At 51.6% G+C, this 15,709-nt stretch overlaps 8 protein-coding genes across 8 annotated transcripts; 4 read left to right on the forward strand and 4 right to left on the reverse strand.

Annotated features, from left to right (window-relative positions):
* Positions 1 to 30: 30 nt before the first annotated feature.
* Positions 31 to 4,173, reverse strand: ASPZODRAFT_54615 (hypothetical protein; the record flags this gene model as incomplete). The annotated part of the gene is made up of 2 exons (XM_022728477.1): positions 31 to 879; positions 937 to 4,173. 2 exons carry the CDS (start codon positions 4,171 to 4,173, stop codon positions 31 to 33), a joined length of 4,086 nt encoding a protein of 1,361 aa, XP_022585065.1.
* A 517-nt stretch (positions 4,174 to 4,690) lies between these two features.
* On the reverse strand, positions 4,691 to 5,950 carry ASPZODRAFT_126439 (hypothetical protein). Its single transcript, XM_022721493.1, has 3 exons — positions 5,718 to 5,950; positions 5,533 to 5,652; positions 4,691 to 5,463 (listed from the first exon to the last, which is right to left on the reverse strand). Exons 1-3 carry the CDS (start codon positions 5,879 to 5,881, stop codon positions 4,860 to 4,862), a joined length of 888 nt encoding a protein of 295 aa, XP_022585066.1. The 5' UTR covers positions 5,882 to 5,950; the 3' UTR covers positions 4,691 to 4,859.
* Positions 5,951 to 6,112: 162 nt separating this feature from the next.
* On the forward strand, positions 6,113 to 7,541 carry ASPZODRAFT_126440 (hypothetical protein). The gene is made up of 8 exons (XM_022721494.1): positions 6,113 to 6,190; positions 6,245 to 6,267; positions 6,322 to 6,398; positions 6,454 to 6,735; positions 6,788 to 6,872; positions 6,923 to 7,093; positions 7,146 to 7,181; positions 7,234 to 7,541. The coding sequence occupies exons 1-8, from the start codon at positions 6,181 to 6,183 to the stop codon at positions 7,249 to 7,251; spliced, it is 702 nt and encodes a 233-aa protein (XP_022585067.1). The 5' UTR covers positions 6,113 to 6,180; the 3' UTR covers positions 7,252 to 7,541.
* A 368-nt stretch (positions 7,542 to 7,909) lies between these two features.
* ASPZODRAFT_11426 (hypothetical protein) lies at positions 7,910 to 8,475 on the forward strand (the record flags this gene model as incomplete). The annotated part of the gene is made up of 4 exons (XM_022721082.1): positions 7,910 to 7,943; positions 7,994 to 8,058; positions 8,155 to 8,223; positions 8,293 to 8,475. 4 exons carry the CDS (start codon positions 7,910 to 7,912, stop codon positions 8,473 to 8,475), a joined length of 351 nt encoding a protein of 116 aa, XP_022585068.1.
* Positions 8,476 to 8,861: 386 nt separating this feature from the next.
* ASPZODRAFT_55835 (hypothetical protein) lies at positions 8,862 to 9,611 on the forward strand (the record flags this gene model as incomplete). The annotated part of the gene is made up of 1 exon (XM_022728568.1): positions 8,862 to 9,611. The coding sequence occupies one exon, from the start codon at positions 8,862 to 8,864 to the stop codon at positions 9,609 to 9,611; it is 750 nt and encodes a 249-aa protein (XP_022585069.1).
* A 376-nt stretch (positions 9,612 to 9,987) lies between these two features.
* Positions 9,988 to 12,810, reverse strand: ASPZODRAFT_148050 (hypothetical protein; the record flags this gene model as incomplete). The annotated part of the gene is made up of 3 exons (XM_022725320.1): positions 9,988 to 10,143; positions 10,191 to 10,571; positions 10,639 to 12,810. 3 exons carry the CDS (start codon positions 12,808 to 12,810, stop codon positions 9,988 to 9,990), a joined length of 2,709 nt encoding a protein of 902 aa, XP_022585070.1.
* Positions 12,783 to 13,444, reverse strand: ASPZODRAFT_21120 (hypothetical protein). Its single transcript, XM_022727743.1, has one exon. The coding sequence runs from the start codon at positions 13,287 to 13,289 to the stop codon at positions 13,101 to 13,103; it is 189 nt and encodes a 62-aa protein (XP_022585071.1). The 5' UTR covers positions 13,290 to 13,444; the 3' UTR covers positions 12,783 to 13,100.
* A 1,363-nt stretch (positions 13,445 to 14,807) lies between these two features.
* ASPZODRAFT_11429 (hypothetical protein) lies at positions 14,808 to 15,639 on the forward strand (the record flags this gene model as incomplete). Its single annotated transcript, XM_022721083.1, has 4 exons — positions 14,808 to 14,838; positions 14,914 to 14,929; positions 14,985 to 15,038; positions 15,117 to 15,639. 4 exons carry the CDS (start codon positions 14,808 to 14,810, stop codon positions 15,637 to 15,639), a joined length of 624 nt encoding a protein of 207 aa, XP_022585072.1.
* Positions 15,640 to 15,709: the final 70 nt, after the last annotated feature.

A 15,709-nucleotide genomic window follows, 5' to 3' on the forward strand; every position in this document is an offset into this window, starting at 1 on the left:
CGGAATAAAAACAGAAAGGGGAGAAAAATATCACACTAGCACCCTCGAGCTGGTCATTTCGCCATATCTTCCGCGGCTCCTCGTGGTATCGTAAGCGTTGACAACGCGCATCTGGTCGCCCTCGTCCGCCTGGCTGAAGGCGTACCCGCGCTGCTTGCGCATACGCTGGACCTGGCGGACCTTGCGGATCGCCTTTTGGAACTGCTCCATGCGCGGCCGGTAGTCCTGCACGTTGTACTTCTGGATCTCCTGCACGTGGTGGTACGGCTGCGGGTAGTACATGCGTTTGGCGTATTTCCAGGCAAAGTCACGCAGTAAGCAAAAGCACGGCAGGACCACAGCCATGAGGTAAAACACAGGCGACTTGAACACGTGCGGAATCGTGCCATAGTACTCGAAGGAGAACCCGATGGCCGGCGCCGCGTATCCGTAGGCAGGCAAGAAAATCAACCAGAAGATCATCGACCCGGGGATGGCGATAAAGGTCCATTTGGTCCAGATGTTGGTGATCAGCGCCGCCTTGCCGAGCACAGTAGCCAGCACGGCGGTGTAGAGCACCTCGCCCCAGACCCAGTGTCCAGAAACCATGCCGCTCGCCTCAGGACCATCCCACAGGAAAAACAGTTCGGAGGCGACATAAAGCACCAGTGAATGGAAGAAGCCATTGGCGATCCAAGACCAGAAGCTATGTCTTCTGAAGAAGAGTCCTTTCTGTCCAAGTTGGTATAGTTGAGGATACCGATCTAATAGCCGAGCGGAAACGAATTGATCGCAGATTCCCATCGCCAGAGGTGGAAGCACAGTAAAGAAGACGTTATAGAAGGATAATGTCCATGATTCATAGATGACTTGACCAGAGAAGGCATTTTGAAAGGAATACTAGAACCGATATCAGCAAGCTTTCAGGAGCGCAGGAAAGAGTTGGTTTTAACTTACCCAGAATTGAGTCATATAGAGAGCAATGTTCTTATAGAAAGAATACAGAATCACACGACTGATGCGATGATAGCTCCAGGAGCCATGAACGAGAAGCAGCTTGCGCAAGTAACGGAACTGAGCAATGGACACGTCGGCAGACCTGGCTGCCTGGAGACCCTCGACACCACTGATACCGACACCCACATGAGCTGCCTGAATCATGGAAACGTCGTTGGCGCCATCGCCGATAGCCAGAAGGAGGGATTTTAAGTGGCGCTTCACAAGCTTCACGACCAAGGCCTTCTGGAGGGGAGAGACACGGCAGCAGACAACAGCCTTGCACTGGACGGCCAGATCCAAAAAGAGTTTCTCCATGTCCTTTTCGAGTGCAAACGTCAGAGACTTGCCGTCGATTATCAGCGCCAGAGGTTCCGTCTCTTCAGAGGAATGGGCCTGGTTCTGGACAGCCTGGAGCTTCTTCGTCAAGTTATCGCGAGTGGCCTGGGCATTCTCCTCGTTGATAATCAGTAGAGTCATATCTTCCGAGATAAGTTTGCAAGACATTCCAATGTTGATGGCTGTCTCCTGTCGATCACCCGTCAGGACCCAAATCTTGATACCTGCGCTCTGGAGCGTATGGATTGTGTCGGGGACGCCATCTTGCAACCTGTCCTCAATCGCAGTCGCCCCAAGCATATAGAAGTCCTTTTCAATCAATTCAGCTGCCTTGTCCAATTCCTCGGCGCGGTTCCCGCTGACAGTGGTGGCCGCCTTATCGTAGATCTGATACCATTGCTGGAACTCCTCTTCTGGGACTTCTCTCATTGCTAGGCAAAGTGTTCGGAGACCCTCCGACGCATAGTCCTCCAAGTGCTGGAGAGTGGCCTCCACGGTGGGATTATCAGCGTGTAGGCGCTCCAAGATGACTGTATCGGCGCCCTTGCAGTAGATACGGATTTTGCCATCAGGACACCTGAAGATGGTTGACATCCGCTTTCGGGTCGAGTTGAATTCACAGACCGCTAGCAATTCATATTCGATTTCCTGTCCGCCGGCATTGAAGATGACAGATCTGGGTTTACGGTTTGTGAAACGATAACCCAAGTCTGCGGCTCCCTCAACCAGGGCCCCTTCGTCCGGAGACGCAGCCTGGTACTTGATCTGATCGGAGGAGCTATCTGACCGTTCAGGGATGACAGTATGACAGGTTGCAAGCAGAGTCAAAAACTGGTGGATAACATCCCTCGATGGGTGAGACGCCAAATTCTGCTTGAGCTGCTTGAAATCAAAGATTCCACCATCAACTGGATCATCGCCAGCTGCCCGACGTTCTTCCGGGACATCATCGCCATACTGAATGCCAGAGATAGAGCATTGTTTGAATTCCATCATGTTGCAGGTGAGTGTTCCGGTTTTGTCTGAAAAGATATACTCGATCTGCCCAAGTTCTTCAACGAGAGAAGAAGTTCTGCAAGTTGCTGGAGTATCAGTTTTGTCATAATAGATGTCGAGGTCGGAGTTGATAAGGAACGCTTGGCAGTATTTGACGATTTCAATGGTGACAAATAGAGAGATGGGGACAAGGTTCGAATACAGCACCCAGTACGTGAAAATGTCGAGGACAAACTGTTTGACCGCGTTGGAAGAACCGTAGTCAAGGTAAGAGAGCTTTTTGGCTTGGGTTTGCCGGATAATCAAGTCGCCAACGGAACTGACCACGCTCAGGGCGATGAGGATGGTGACCAGCATCAAGATCTGCACATTGACCATCCGTTCAACTGCCGTTCTCTTGATCGGCGTCGCCGTCGCGTTTCTCATCAGCTTCGTCTCATGGCCCGTAAAGACCACAATACCATGGATCCAAGGCGTGTTTCGCAGAGTAGCTCCACGAAGAAGCAGCTGGTCGGGTGCTAATGGGAGTTCTTTCTCGCCTCCGCCTGCATGCATGGTTAACGTTGCTTCGTAGGTGTAAAGACTGCTGTTCGGTTGTTCGGATCGGATGCGTCCACTCAGCCGACTAAGGTCGTTGGGATTAACCAGATGTGCGGTCTCGGGGATGGCTTGCTTGATCTTCAGGTTTGTCTCGCCATCCAAGTTGGCCGTTTCGATGTAGCATAAACCTTCAGGTTCCGAACTCGCCAGCAGCACCATGTCCGCGGGGAATGGCTGTTCCGACTCCACACGAACAATGTCTCCCACTGCCACATCAATCCATTTCGTGTCCCGAAAAGTCGATCCCTTGAGCACCTGGGTCTTGGAGTAGTTGAGACCCTTATCCGAGCTTCTCCGCTTGTAATCTTCCACCAGCTCTTTGATGGCTGAAACCATCAACACGATGCACAAAGGGCCAATGGTCGTGTACTTGTTGGTTGGGGAGACGTTGGGGACCTGCTGGAGTACGGCGGTGAACAGGAAGAACAGGTTGGCATATTTCGAGAACTGTTCGTAGAGAAACTTGGGGAGGAACGTGATGACATTGTACTTGGCCGTCGAAACATGGTTGTCCACGAACTTGTGCACCGCGTTGGCGGGCGGGTTGTTGAGCATGATGATACGCGGTCCCAGCGTCGAGGGGTCCACCTTGCGCCGCCCAAAGCCGAACTTGAAGTCTCCCGTACTGAGCTTCTTGCGCTCCTTGGGCGCCGCGCTGTCCTCCGCCTCGGCGCTGTCCTCCCTCATGTTGTGCACTCCCGCTTCGGTCAGCGGGAGGTCCATTTCCGAGTAGTCAGCGCCCATGCCCAGCATGTGCTTTGCCTTGCCCATCAGCCCGCCTCCCAGTCCCAGTATACTGTTCCTGTCGTTGGGTTTGATAACTCGATGCGAGGGTAGATCGTTATCGTCATCTCCCCCCATATTGTAGTAGCCGTGGCCATCCTCATAGTCGTCCAAAGAGTATCGGTGGTAGTTGCTCAGCCCGGAAGTTTGCGAGTAGTTCCCCGTCCCCGACATCCCCGCGTACGGACCATTCAAATTTGTTCCAGCTTGAGAGGAGAATTGTGCTCCTGCTGCTTCTGCTGCTGCTGCTGGCTGCGCCGCAGCGTGTGGAGCGTGTCCGCCGACGAAGTCATCGTAGGAAACCGAAGGCCGGGAAGGCGCCTGGTCCGAGGCATCGATATCGTACTGTTGCAACATGTGTTCATCGTCAACCGGAGGCCGCTGGCCGGTGCGGTATGGGCTTGTTGAGTCCTCCAGGTGTAGCAAATCTCCATCGCGACCAGCGGCTGAACGGCTCTCTCCGGGCCTACCGCTGGCCATGCTGCTTGGGGCGGACAAACACCCTCAGATCGTTGCAGTCGCAGTGTCCGTAGAGCCCCTGAGGCATTGAAATGCGAGATGCGATAACGGGCGGCCCAGTTTCGAGGCAGGAATGATGCTGTAAGACGGACAAACGTGTATGCCTGAGGGAGAGGATGAGCAGAACTTGGGTCGGTGGCTTAGCCGGTGACGATGGGGCAAAAACACGGCGTCCCAGAGGCTGAGACAGCAAGTTTCACACCGTCTGGCAGTTTAAAAATAAGGAGAATTTCTAGCAATTTTTAATTTCCAACGCAGCTGTCAGCTTCAGTCCCCTGCTGATCACTGGGGGGGCTTTGCTTTGGGCTGTGTTGGCTGGTAGCTTCGGTAACTACAAGTGGGCGATTCGCGCCTGAGGCCCACAGGCACCCGGATTTTCTACAGGAATGTAAGCCAGCCTCATACAGATAATAATGCTTCGAGAGCACAATGAGAAGGGTTTGTTGTATCGATAGGCCGTTGGAGTAATTACGAGAGTCACCTCGTGTCCGAATAGTAGCTTGTATTTGCACCTCCAGCCGCAAGAGACAGGCTGTGGCGGCGGCAGCAGCAGAGGAACGTGTGGGCTCTCGTCAGGTATCATCACGCGTCATTTATAGTATTCTACTTGCTATCATACATCGTGAGGAGCAGCTGTGGGATTACTTTCAGGCAATTATTCGGTCATTTTCCGCTCTAGACTCCTCTGCCAGGCCCTTCTTGGCCCGTTCTGCTAGATCTGATTGCAAGGCCTTGTCGATCATGCCATTGATCTCTTTGACCTTGTTGAGCGCAACCGAGGATCGAGTTATCAAGGTCATGGCATCGACAGGCGCCCCGGCGAACTTGGAGACAAAACACAAGTCGCCAGCATTGTTGATCCCCATGACCAGATCGCCCTCGGAAGCCTGCTCTTCCTTGCGGGTAGCATCGTAGACGACGCGCTTGCCGTCACAGAAAGTGTGGAAGGTGACAGAAAGGGGTTTGTGGGTGATGTTCAGCGGGACGGGAACCCTCTCCTCAACCCCATACACAATCACCTGGCCGTCTTTCACCACAGCGTCCGGTCGCCGGAAATGCTGCAGGCCAGCCATGATACCAATGCACGCCGCATCGATCAGGTTGCCATCGTAGTCGGTGACGTGGACGTCAGCGCGTATGCTCCAGCAGCTGACTCCTTTGAGAATACAGAGAGATTCGGTGTCTAGCGCATTCGAATGACGGATCACTCGGTCGAGGACATGTGTAACATACGGTTCGAGCTCTCCCTGACTAATAATTTGCACGAAATTGTAAGCACGATGACTCTCCATCAATCATGGGGTGGTAGTCAGTTTGTACCGGCCGTTTTCCCATGCGGGCGATCCCATCGCTGTCAGCTCCATCGCAATATTGAAGACGCCATCGAAGGGCCGGTCATCGCGAGGCTTCGTCACCTCGGCAGAGATTCGAGAAACGAGGCTGGAGCATAGATATGTGAGCAAAGGATCCAACATAGTAAGCTATCTAGGATTATCGAAGCCTACCTGGTTTTGCCCAGCTGCACTTTCACGTGCCCGTACTCGCGCCCGAAAGAGATTCGCAGGGGACGAAGCTGGTCGACCTCCCGGCCATCTAGGCGCACCCCTTCACGGACAGCATCAAGGATAAAGTCCCGCTCGGCAAGCGAGAGCGGCGCTTCTTTGGACATGGTTCACAGACGACACTGGCGGGCAGGCAGACTCGGCCCCGGCGGGGGACAAGCAAAGGCATCCAAAAGCGGTCCGTTTTGGAAATTTATGGACCGCTCAGAGCCTCATTGGACGGTTTGGGAGAAGGTTGACCGGAATATCTTTTCTCCTCTTTTTCACCGCTTTGGAAAGTCGGCTTTTTTCCAAAGGCGGTGAAAGACTCAGGCTTAGTCAGATAAGCTCTGTCGCCTGCACTTCGCAGGTTCACTTGCAGGCAGGCACGAAGCACGCTGAACTGACTGTACAACGAGATCTCAAGATGACTACCGGTAGGTTATGTGAATTTCCTCGCTGTTGGGAAACCCTGCTGACAAGTTCTGTAGCCCACAGACCCACGTTCGACCCTGTACGTCCGATTTCTATGATTCCCGGAGGATAACGAAAGTCTAACATCATCCAGGCGCGAGGCAAGGAAGCCCTGCGAGGACCAGCGTATCATCAGCGGCTCCTCCCTGCACACACTCTCTTAAAAGTCCGGTAAGTTGATGGTGACGGGTCCCAATGCGCTCCGCCCCCGCTGACAATCGGATAGCCAAGCAGGCCAGGAAGACCAGTCGCAAGTGCGCGACCTGCGCGCCGAGCTCCTTCAAGCCGAGGCGGCCCATTTTGCGAAGAAGAGAGGTGATGTCCCGGAACAAGCCGTCGGTGATCAGGCTCCCGCCGTAAAACGCCAGCTCGAGGGGCCAACATCCGGCGACGGCAGTCCCGCGGAGGACGAGGATCTTGAAGCCAAACGGCGACGCATATTAGAAGAGACACGTCATATAGACGCAGACTCAGATGCTTCAGAAGAGGAAGATAGCGACGAAGAGAGGTAATACTCCAGCTAGCCATACACTGCATGGGCTCTACTGATCCTGTTTCAGCGACAGCGACGAAGATGAAGCCGCCGAGCTCATGAGAGAGCTGGAAAAGATCAAAAGAGAACGACAGGAGCAGAAGGAAAAGGAGGTAAGGGGACCAGTATCAGATTGATAGGGAGAAATCTAATGGGTTATTAGGAACGCGAACGGGCTGCTGAAGAGGAAGAGAAGCGGGAGTATGATATCGCTCGAGGCAATCCTTTACTCAACCCCGAAGACTTCAACATGAAGCGGAGATGGGACGATGACGTCGTTTTCAAGAATCAAGCCCGAGGGACACAGGACAAGAATGGCAAAGAATTTGTTAACGTATGGCACCCATTTTGTTCTCAAATCTCCGCATGCCTGCTAACTGGTTTAGGACTTGCTTCGATCGGACTTTCATAAGCGGTTCATGGTATGCTCATCCTTTCTCTTATATCTTTACCATAGCTAATTTGATGACATAGTCCAAGTATGTTCGATAAAGCCTTGGCTTTGCAATATGATTTCTTCACGATGATTTTACCACAAACTTCTGCCTTGTCCAACGCCAGCCCTTCCTCACTGCAACCTTGCTCGGGAATTTCCATTTCTACAGGTCCCTACTCGGATCAAGTATCTGAGCCTTTGTTGACCGGGGGGCGTTGCAGAATCGCATAATACAGGCCTTTGTCTCAGCGACTTCCCAGCAATGACTTAAATGGTCATATGATAGAGGAGAGCAAGCGGTGAAAAGAGCCATCTCCTTCTATTAATATTTTTAATAGCAGACAGACTCTTGGCTCCATGTAGATATATCCACTCAGGCATGGAACATCAGGCATAGATCAATGCATATGTATTTTTTTATTTCTAAATCTATTTTTCATCAACCGACCGAGAAATTTGGCTTCTGCTATCATAATGACACAATCTGGTCTTGACAGAATACTATTATCTGTCTACTATATTATAATGACACACTAAAAAGAAGAACAGTATCCTGAGTGTCAATAAAATATGTCTTCGACTGTAACGGAGTATATCCGTTCTTCGAGTCACCGCCCTCAAGACCGCTATAAACTGCCATGATCAATGATGTCCATTGATTCGAGTCTATAAACTACTATTGAGCTCTCACCAAGTACATCGCTGCATGTCAAGATGGATTCCCAGCCGACTGCCAAAGCATTGCACAGTGAGTAGCTTCAGTAGCTTTTCTGGTCTGAGATTGTCTAATCCGAGCAGATCGCATCAATGCTAATGTCTCCCAACTTTTACAACGCTTCGAGAACATCATGGCCACCGCAACTGTACGTCCGAATCATCCTAACTTAATATTCCTAGCCTACTATGGAGAATTATTGTATTGTGAATAGATAGGGCTGACGATTAATCTTGAACCCTAGGTTGATAATTCAAGCCATGCATCGACGGCAGTCGAAACCTACCAGCTAGACGTTGAATCCACTGCTTTGGTGAGACAAGAATATCCCATTGGATTTTCACAAGGATAGAATTTCCTGACTTTGCTTTTCTTCATTCAGATCCGCGCTGCTGAGGATATCCTCGCTCTCACCCGCATGATGAAGGAAACGTGGCTGTTTGGTAAACTCGACACTCTCGGCGAAGACGAGCGGGACATCAAGCGCAGGGAGAAGCTGGAAGATAATGTTCTGGCAGTGCAAAAGGCTATCGAGGAAAGGGGCTTATTAAAGCCTGCTGAATAGCCTATATACTGTGTAAATTAAATTACAGAGTTGGAAGGAGTTGGTTGGAGTTGGAGGGAGGCTTTTACTTGGTTGTCATTGTGTTTTATTCGATTGATACCCTACTCTTCAATAGGTCAATCTCGATGATCTATAGACTTGAATTTCAGACTTTTTTTCAAAGATTCATGCGACTGAGTAGAGTACATCCGAAAGCACTGTGTCCATGTACTGATCCGATCTTATCTATCGCAAGTAACTATCGCGGGGCAAAACACAACTCCCGCAGAGCTTTCTTCAACTCTATCAGTCAACATAACCAGAGAGAACAGATCATAAATAGTCAAGACTCAACACAACCGAGAGGAAACAAAACACCTCCAATCTTAAGCTTCCAAATCAATAAAATGCCACCACACCCACACCCCCCACTAACCCTCGTCGTGGCGACAACGCCCATCCGCACCTCGGAATCCAGCACGCGGCTCGGGATCGGCCTGAACGGCACCCTCCCCTGGCCACGCATCAAGGCAGACATGAGCTTCTTCGCGCGCGTGACGACCCGCCCCCCCGTCCAGGGCACCTCCAACGCCATCATAATGGGCCGCAAGACATACGATTCGCTACCTGGTACTCTCCGGCCGCTCGCGAAGCGCATCAACGTCGTGGTGACTAGGGATACGGAGGGTGTCGTTCGCGAAAGAGTATCTAGAGAGTTGGAGGCTAAGAAGGCGAAGGCCGCTACAACAACAACAACAACAACAACAACAAAAGCTATACCGACTGCTGAACCCATCACAGACGCGGTGGTTAGCTCAAGTCTAGACGCGGCATTGGATACGCTCGAGACGCAGTACGGGTCGCAAGGGAAACTAGGCAAGGTTTTCGTGATTGGTGGGGGGGAACTGTACGAGTCCGCGATCCGGTTAGGTGATGTTGGCCGGCGGTTAAGGATCATCATGACAAACGTGAAGCTCAGGTCGGGCGAGGAGTTTCCTTGCGATACGTTTTTCCCCTTGGACGAATCTTTGGCGGAGCGCGGCTGGCGGGCGGCGAGTGCCCAGGAGGTGACGGATTGGGTAGGTGAGGAGGTCTCCTCGGAGTGGAGGGAGGAGGGCGACGTGGCCATTCAGATGGTGGGATATGAGAAGATATGATGCCTGCACGAATGGATGATCCTGTCTTGGTACTTATCGTACATACATGACCATAATTAAGAATAGAACTCGCTCACCATGCAATATGATGTTAGAAGTCAGACAAACCGAATCAACAAAGTCAAGCCAATAAGAAAGTAAGCAAATTGTAGTATCACAAGCAGGAAGAAGAGACGCTCCAAGAATCAAAAAGTGACATATCTAGGTACATCTAAATGTAAAGGGAGAGATGCCAAATGCAAATGTAGACCTGAAGAGTAACAATCCATGAATGGTCAAAAAAAGGGGATTCGACTGTATTTACAAGCAGCGACAGAGCGGTGCTGCTAGTTAGATATTAACAAAAAATTTAGAGGGGTTCGAAAGGCAGCCTTCTTCATTCGTTGTCTTTCATAAACTTGACGAATGCCTTCTTATGCACGAGGCCAAAGTATTGCCCCTCGTGAAGGACACAGAGATAGCGCAATCCAAGCTTGGTAAAGCACTGATAGACCAAGTCTATTGGGGAGTGGATATCCAAAGCAACAGGAGCCTGGCTAGTCAGCAATAGATACGACAAAAAGAAAAGAGGGAACCTACCGGGTCAATATAACGGGTAAAGTCTACATGCTCGGATCTTTCATCGCTGTCGTAAAGGACAGAAGATGCATCCATAGTCATCAGGCATTGCGTGTTATCCTCGTCCGCCAGGTTATCCAAGGCGTATTCCAGGTCCGGGGCAGGAATCAATCCGGCTAGTGCGTTGTGCCGCAGGATTGGGAGGCCGCTGTCAATTTCACCGGCCATAAGAAGATGTTCCAGCTTTGAACGCAGCTCCGTGGCAGGCACAAACGGCGAGTCCGATATATCGATGACACGGCTGGATCGAACGGGCCGAACAATATCGCCAAGCTCTGCATCTGACAGCGGTTTATGCTTGTTATCCAAAAACGGGTACGAATTCATATCAGTCAAAAGATCCTGCGGAGAAGAAAGTTAGCACTGCGGGTTTTGTGTCTGGTTTATCACCAGGGAGGAGATGACCTACATATATACTGCGAGGCTCGATCGCATCGGCAGTCCACTTGGAGCAGAGGATAGCCAGGGAAAACGGAAGCACGTGGTCGAGGCTGCCTGTCAGTTCAAATAGGATGACTACCAGGGTGACCGAGAGGCGAGTGACACCGCACATAGTTGCTCCGGCTGCGATCATTGCATACACTCCAGGTGTCACACAGGAACCTCCCGCTGCGGAGCAAGAACGGAAGAGGAAGGAAGAAGGATATTTCAAAGAGATGTACTGGACGGTATGGCCTACGGCGCGGCCCATCAAACCGCCCGCGACCATCGATGGAACGTAGATTCCAGACGGGAGTTTTATGCCAAAGGTGATCACCGTCAAGAGACTCTTGATCACAAATGCCACCAGGAGATAGCGGATGACTCCCCCAATATCGTCTTTGGCAGGGCACAGACCTGTTGCCGATTCGGTCTCGCTGTCGCAGGGGCTGGCGAGCTCAAGGAGCAGCTCCGAGACAGCTAGTTTCGTATACCTATTCCAGAAACTGACTAACCCCGTCACCAGGGCGACGAGAACGACTTCCAGCATCGGCTGGCGTTTGATGATGGGGATGCGACGAAAGGAACGGGCCCACAAATTCGACGCTTTGATGAACAGAGCGCCAGCTGCACCACCCAGGACCCCAAGCAGGATGAAGATGATCATTTCAAACATCTTCCAGTCACTCAGATACCGGACCTGAAACAGGACAATCTTGCCTGTCCCATAGGGATCGAGGAACTTCAAAGAGAGGGCAGCGGCAATACAGCAAAAGAAAGTGCGGAATAGCGTTTTGGGAGGGAAGTAGTAGCTCACTTCCTCCAGACTGAAGAGCACGCCGCCAATTGGGGCACCAAAGGCCACGGCCACACCACTGGCGGCACTCGCGCTCAGGACCTCGCGTCTTTTGCCGTCGTTGTAGTTGTATTTGGAGAACATACGACAGCAGATATTACCGACGCACGTGCCGATATGGACATAGGGGCCTTCCTTTCCGAGACTCAGTCCAGACGAGACACTGAATATCAAAGCAACTATTTTCACGACCAAAGTCTTCAACCCCAGATAGCCATGTAGCACAAAGCCGCTATTGATGACTTTCACCTCGGCAACGCCGCTCCCCGCCGCAGAATAGTAGACCATGGCCGGGCGAATGGGCAGGGCCGCATAACGACTGCTTGGGCTGGATACCGATTCGGGAGAGTTTCCGTCTGGGTCCCGGCGGGAACCGCGGGAGTCTGCTCCCAGGTTCTCATCCAAAGTGGATAGAGAGACAGAAGAAGGGACAACAGTCTTGGTGAGCAAGGTGAGGGCGCAAGAGATGACGGAGAGGATGAGCACCCATAGGACGAACATGCCAAAGTCGATCCAACTATCATCACCACTAGATGGCTGGATGATCCTCGACCAGGACCGCCAGGATGTACATTCATCGAGTCCCAGGCAGCATGTTTTTCGATTGGAGAGCCATTGCCGGGTGCAGAAGCCTTCTTTCAGATCAAAGACGAAGGTCTCGGTCACATCTACAAAATAAGCAATGGACGCCGTGATGCAGCCGATGATGGCGACCAGAATCCAGCCCTGGGCGCCGTCAAACGCGGCAAGCAAGCGACCCCGAACGTCTTTCCTGGCCTTAAGCTCCCGCAGACGGATGCCGTCGGCGATGCTATCGTGTACCCAATCGGTCGAGGTAAACTGATCGTACCAGGTCCGGTCATCCATAAATGAAGCAGCGAGGCTGTCCTTCACCTTGTGGGACAGGTTGTCCTGCCTGATGCCCTCCGCGCTGGGGTGACGACTGACCCGTACGCCCTGCGAGTTGGCGCGGCTGTGGTGCCGTGAACGACGCAGGCTCCCGCTTCCCAAAGCATGTCGAAAGTGAAGATCAGGCGAGTTCGAGGACATATTCGTGTAGGACCGCCGCGGGATCCCTCGCTGGGCCTTGTCCAACAAGGCCGTCGCCTCGCCGATCTCCATGTGCGCGTCGAGCGGCTCATAATTGGTATGCGGCTCGGACAGATGGCTGTGGCTTCTCCGGTATGCAGAGGGAGATGGAGGGGCCGTTCTTGAGGCGGGAGTCCGACTCGGGTCGCCTTCAGCCAGGCGTTCATTGTCGTCCTCCGGCCGAGGGTCTGTAAAGTAGGAGATGGAGCGAGGCATGGTAAAGAGCGGTGTAACAACCACGGTCAGGTATCCTAGTAACTGTACCACGATCAGCACTCTCTCGTAATCCTGGTATCTGCTAGGTACTAGTTGTTAAGAACCAACATACACAAACATTGCACTTGGTCTGTTGTCAACGAAATGGCAGCTCCCACCAGGGGTCAGCGGCACCACCTCCCGGGTCTTTTCTGCTGTCGTGGCTGACCTCCTCACGAGAACAGCCAAAGACAGGTCGGGATAATTCTCGTCGGACCCCAGAGAAGGAGATGGTCGACCGAGAGGAAATCCTAAGCAAAGAACGGAAAAAAGGCAGCGAGGAGAGGGGAAAGAGGGGGGAAAATAAAAAGAGGCCGCAACGGAAGCAAAGACCAGACAGAGACCGCTAAATCAACGCGACTCAACGCCAGTTGCAGATGACCTCCACAATAATAATCCTTTCCCGAGACAACAGCCAGTAACTGATAATAACAGCCCATCCTACTACATACACTATCAATCGATCGGTCGTCTGACAGCCATCATCACTCGTCTGATCTGCGAACAACGGGTACCCTTGGGGTCTTCTGTGCCTTTACATGACCATCAGACAAGGGTTTGTTAAGGATCCATCCATCCCTCCATGAGACAGCTAGTCATGTTTTCGCTCTGATCTAGGGATTAGCGTGCTCTAACCAACTGATGATAATGCGGCCTCCATGGAGCTTTACAGAGTACGAAGAGTTATTGAAACTACTCTGTTCTCGCTATCGTCCCTACACAAACCGAGCATATAATGTCCTTTTTGCCGACAGCAAAACAGACTTACTGATAAACAATGAGCCAGGGCGCAACACGGACGACGATCAATGAGACTATCGCTCTGAGATGGGGTGCTAGTAGCTTAGGGGTGGACAGATAGGCATCGTTGTTATCGAATCGCACGCTCGAGGCTCGCCCACCTAGCGGCAGACTGGTCGCTAGTTACGAAACCTTCCATCTGATAGTTAGTTATGGGTTAATTTGCCTGACGCTCGCAGTGTCATGGTTTTGATCTGTGCTGTCTGTGAGAGGACACATGATAAATAATATGCGGGGTAGAGAGAAATTGACGACATCTCACCTTCTCTCAGATCTCCTACGGAACGGTTATACGTTATACTGAGAAGGAAAGGGAGACGGATTAGCTGCTGCTTGCCTAGAGATGATGTTCCAGCACGGCGAATCACATCCTCTCTCTCGGTCTGTCTGACGTCAAGCAGCTACATGGATCAGCTAAATAAGTACGTACACCATTAAGGGCCCGCGATCGCTCGCATTTTACGGATTTATCTCGGGAAAACTGGCCTTTGGTTAGAAGCAGCCCAGGGGACTATACAAACAAGCATGAGGATGCCACCGCTACTACAAGGCTGCAGGCGCCTCGATTTATCTCTTGCAAAGACCCTCACTGCTGATTGCTGCAGCTGAAACATGATCGATCTGAGTAAGAGCGCAGAGGGATCGCTGTGATCTAAGTATGAGAGGAGGTTATAGTTCTACAGTCGCCGTCAATATCACCTCCGCCAACCACCCCCTCGTCCTACATCACTGCCGATCAGATAAGCATTACCATCGGCTCCGAGATCAGAGAAATGGCCCTCTGCACCATCATTATCGCCACCGAAATGAGACAGTCGAATCAGATAAACCAAAGCTAAACAGCCAGTCAAGGGAGAAGAGCAAAGAGTCTCAAAAATGGGCTCTTCAACCTATAATCTGGATAGTTATTGGAAACTTCATTAACACTGTTCAGAACGATTCTACTTCCAAGAATTAAAAATGCGACTCCCAAAAATACAGAGATCAATCTTGCGTAGAGTTCTATATCCCTCGGATTGATTGTCAAACGGAAGATCTTCGCCTTTTGTTTCCCCGCACGAGTTCTTCGCCCCCCCTCATTCTTGCACATTGTTCACCTTGTCGAGGGACACAACAAGAAGACGCTGACACTCTTGCCGTACTCACATCCAGTCTAGATGGCTACCATCTCAAGAGCGACCCGGATCCGTAAGGCCCATCCGTCAATACTATTGCTGCCCTTGGTATTCTTCTAGATCTCGCTGACCGAGGCAACAAATACAGGCAATCCGGCAGTGTTGTAAGAACAACCATAATACAATATCCGAACCAATACTGACAGGTACCTATGATAGTCTCTGTGATATCCAGGAGAGATTCAGAACAGGCATCTATGAGTTTTCCAAGCTGTCCGTTATTTGCTTTCGTAACGCCTCGCAGTCCTACCTAGGCAGTATGGATAGGCAGTACTGAATGTGATTGTGAAGGGTTTCAACCTCCGAGAAACTCCTCAAAGCAGCACAAACTCTCGACATACCCGTGTACGTGACGACCCAGAACCGGGCTCGACTAGGCGACACAGTCTCCGAGCTGCAGCCGTACCTATCTCATTCGAACGTACAGGCAAACATCGACAAAACCCTTTTCTCGATGATCACGCCCGAGATCGCCGCTTTGCTCCCTGCCTTCTCCTCCTCCTCTTTCCCGCTCGACGCAATAATCGTCGGAATAGAGACGCACATCTGTGTCACGCAGACAACCCTTGATCTCCTTGCGCGCGGGCATAGAGTCTACCTCCTCGTCGATGGAGTGAGCAGCATGAACCCGGAGGAGAGGGCGGTGGCCCTCTCCCGTCTGCGCGACGCGGGCGCCATCGTCACCTCGAGCGAGAGCATCATCTTCGAAATGCTGGGAGATGCCAAACGGAGCGAGTTCAAGGCCATTAGTAACTTGGTCAAGGAGTGCAAGGAGGAGACAACCGCCGCGCTAGAGGTTTTTGCAAAGATATAATAGCTTCACATTTATACTAGTTATAACAGTCATAAACTACAGCCATGAACTACAAGACGTGTCTGGCTGG

This window comes from Penicilliopsis zonata (genome assembly GCF_001890105.1).
Source record: "Penicilliopsis zonata CBS 506.65 unplaced genomic scaffold ASPZOscaffold_1, whole genome shotgun sequence".
Taxonomy (NCBI): domain Eukaryota; kingdom Fungi; phylum Ascomycota; class Eurotiomycetes; order Eurotiales; family Aspergillaceae; genus Penicilliopsis; species Penicilliopsis zonata.

Excerpts from the sequence above, each read along its gene's own strand:
- ASPZODRAFT_126439 (XM_022721493.1), bottom strand. The coding sequence starts at position 5,881 with ATGTCCAAAGAAGCGCCGCTCTCGCTTGCCGAGCGGGACTTTATCCTT. Across the intron at positions 5,653-5,717 it reads GTGCAGCTGGGCAAAACCAG|CCTCGTTTCTCGAATCTCTG; the intron begins GTAGGCTTCGAT and ends TCTATGCTCCAG. Across the intron at positions 5,464-5,532 it reads CCCGCATGGGAAAACGGCCG|TCAGGGAGAGCTCGAACCGT; the intron begins GTACAAACTGAC and ends GCAAATTATTAG.
- ASPZODRAFT_126440 (XM_022721494.1), top strand. Across the intron at positions 6,399-6,453 it reads CACACTCTCTTAAAAGTCCG|CCAAGCAGGCCAGGAAGACC; the intron begins GTAAGTTGATGG and ends ACAATCGGATAG. Across the intron at positions 6,736-6,787 it reads GAAGATAGCGACGAAGAGAG|CGACAGCGACGAAGATGAAG; the intron begins GTAATACTCCAG and ends ATCCTGTTTCAG.
- ASPZODRAFT_21120 (XM_022727743.1), bottom strand. The coding sequence starts at position 13,289 with ATGGGCTGTTATTATCAGTTACTGGCTGTTGTCTCGGGAAAGGATTAT.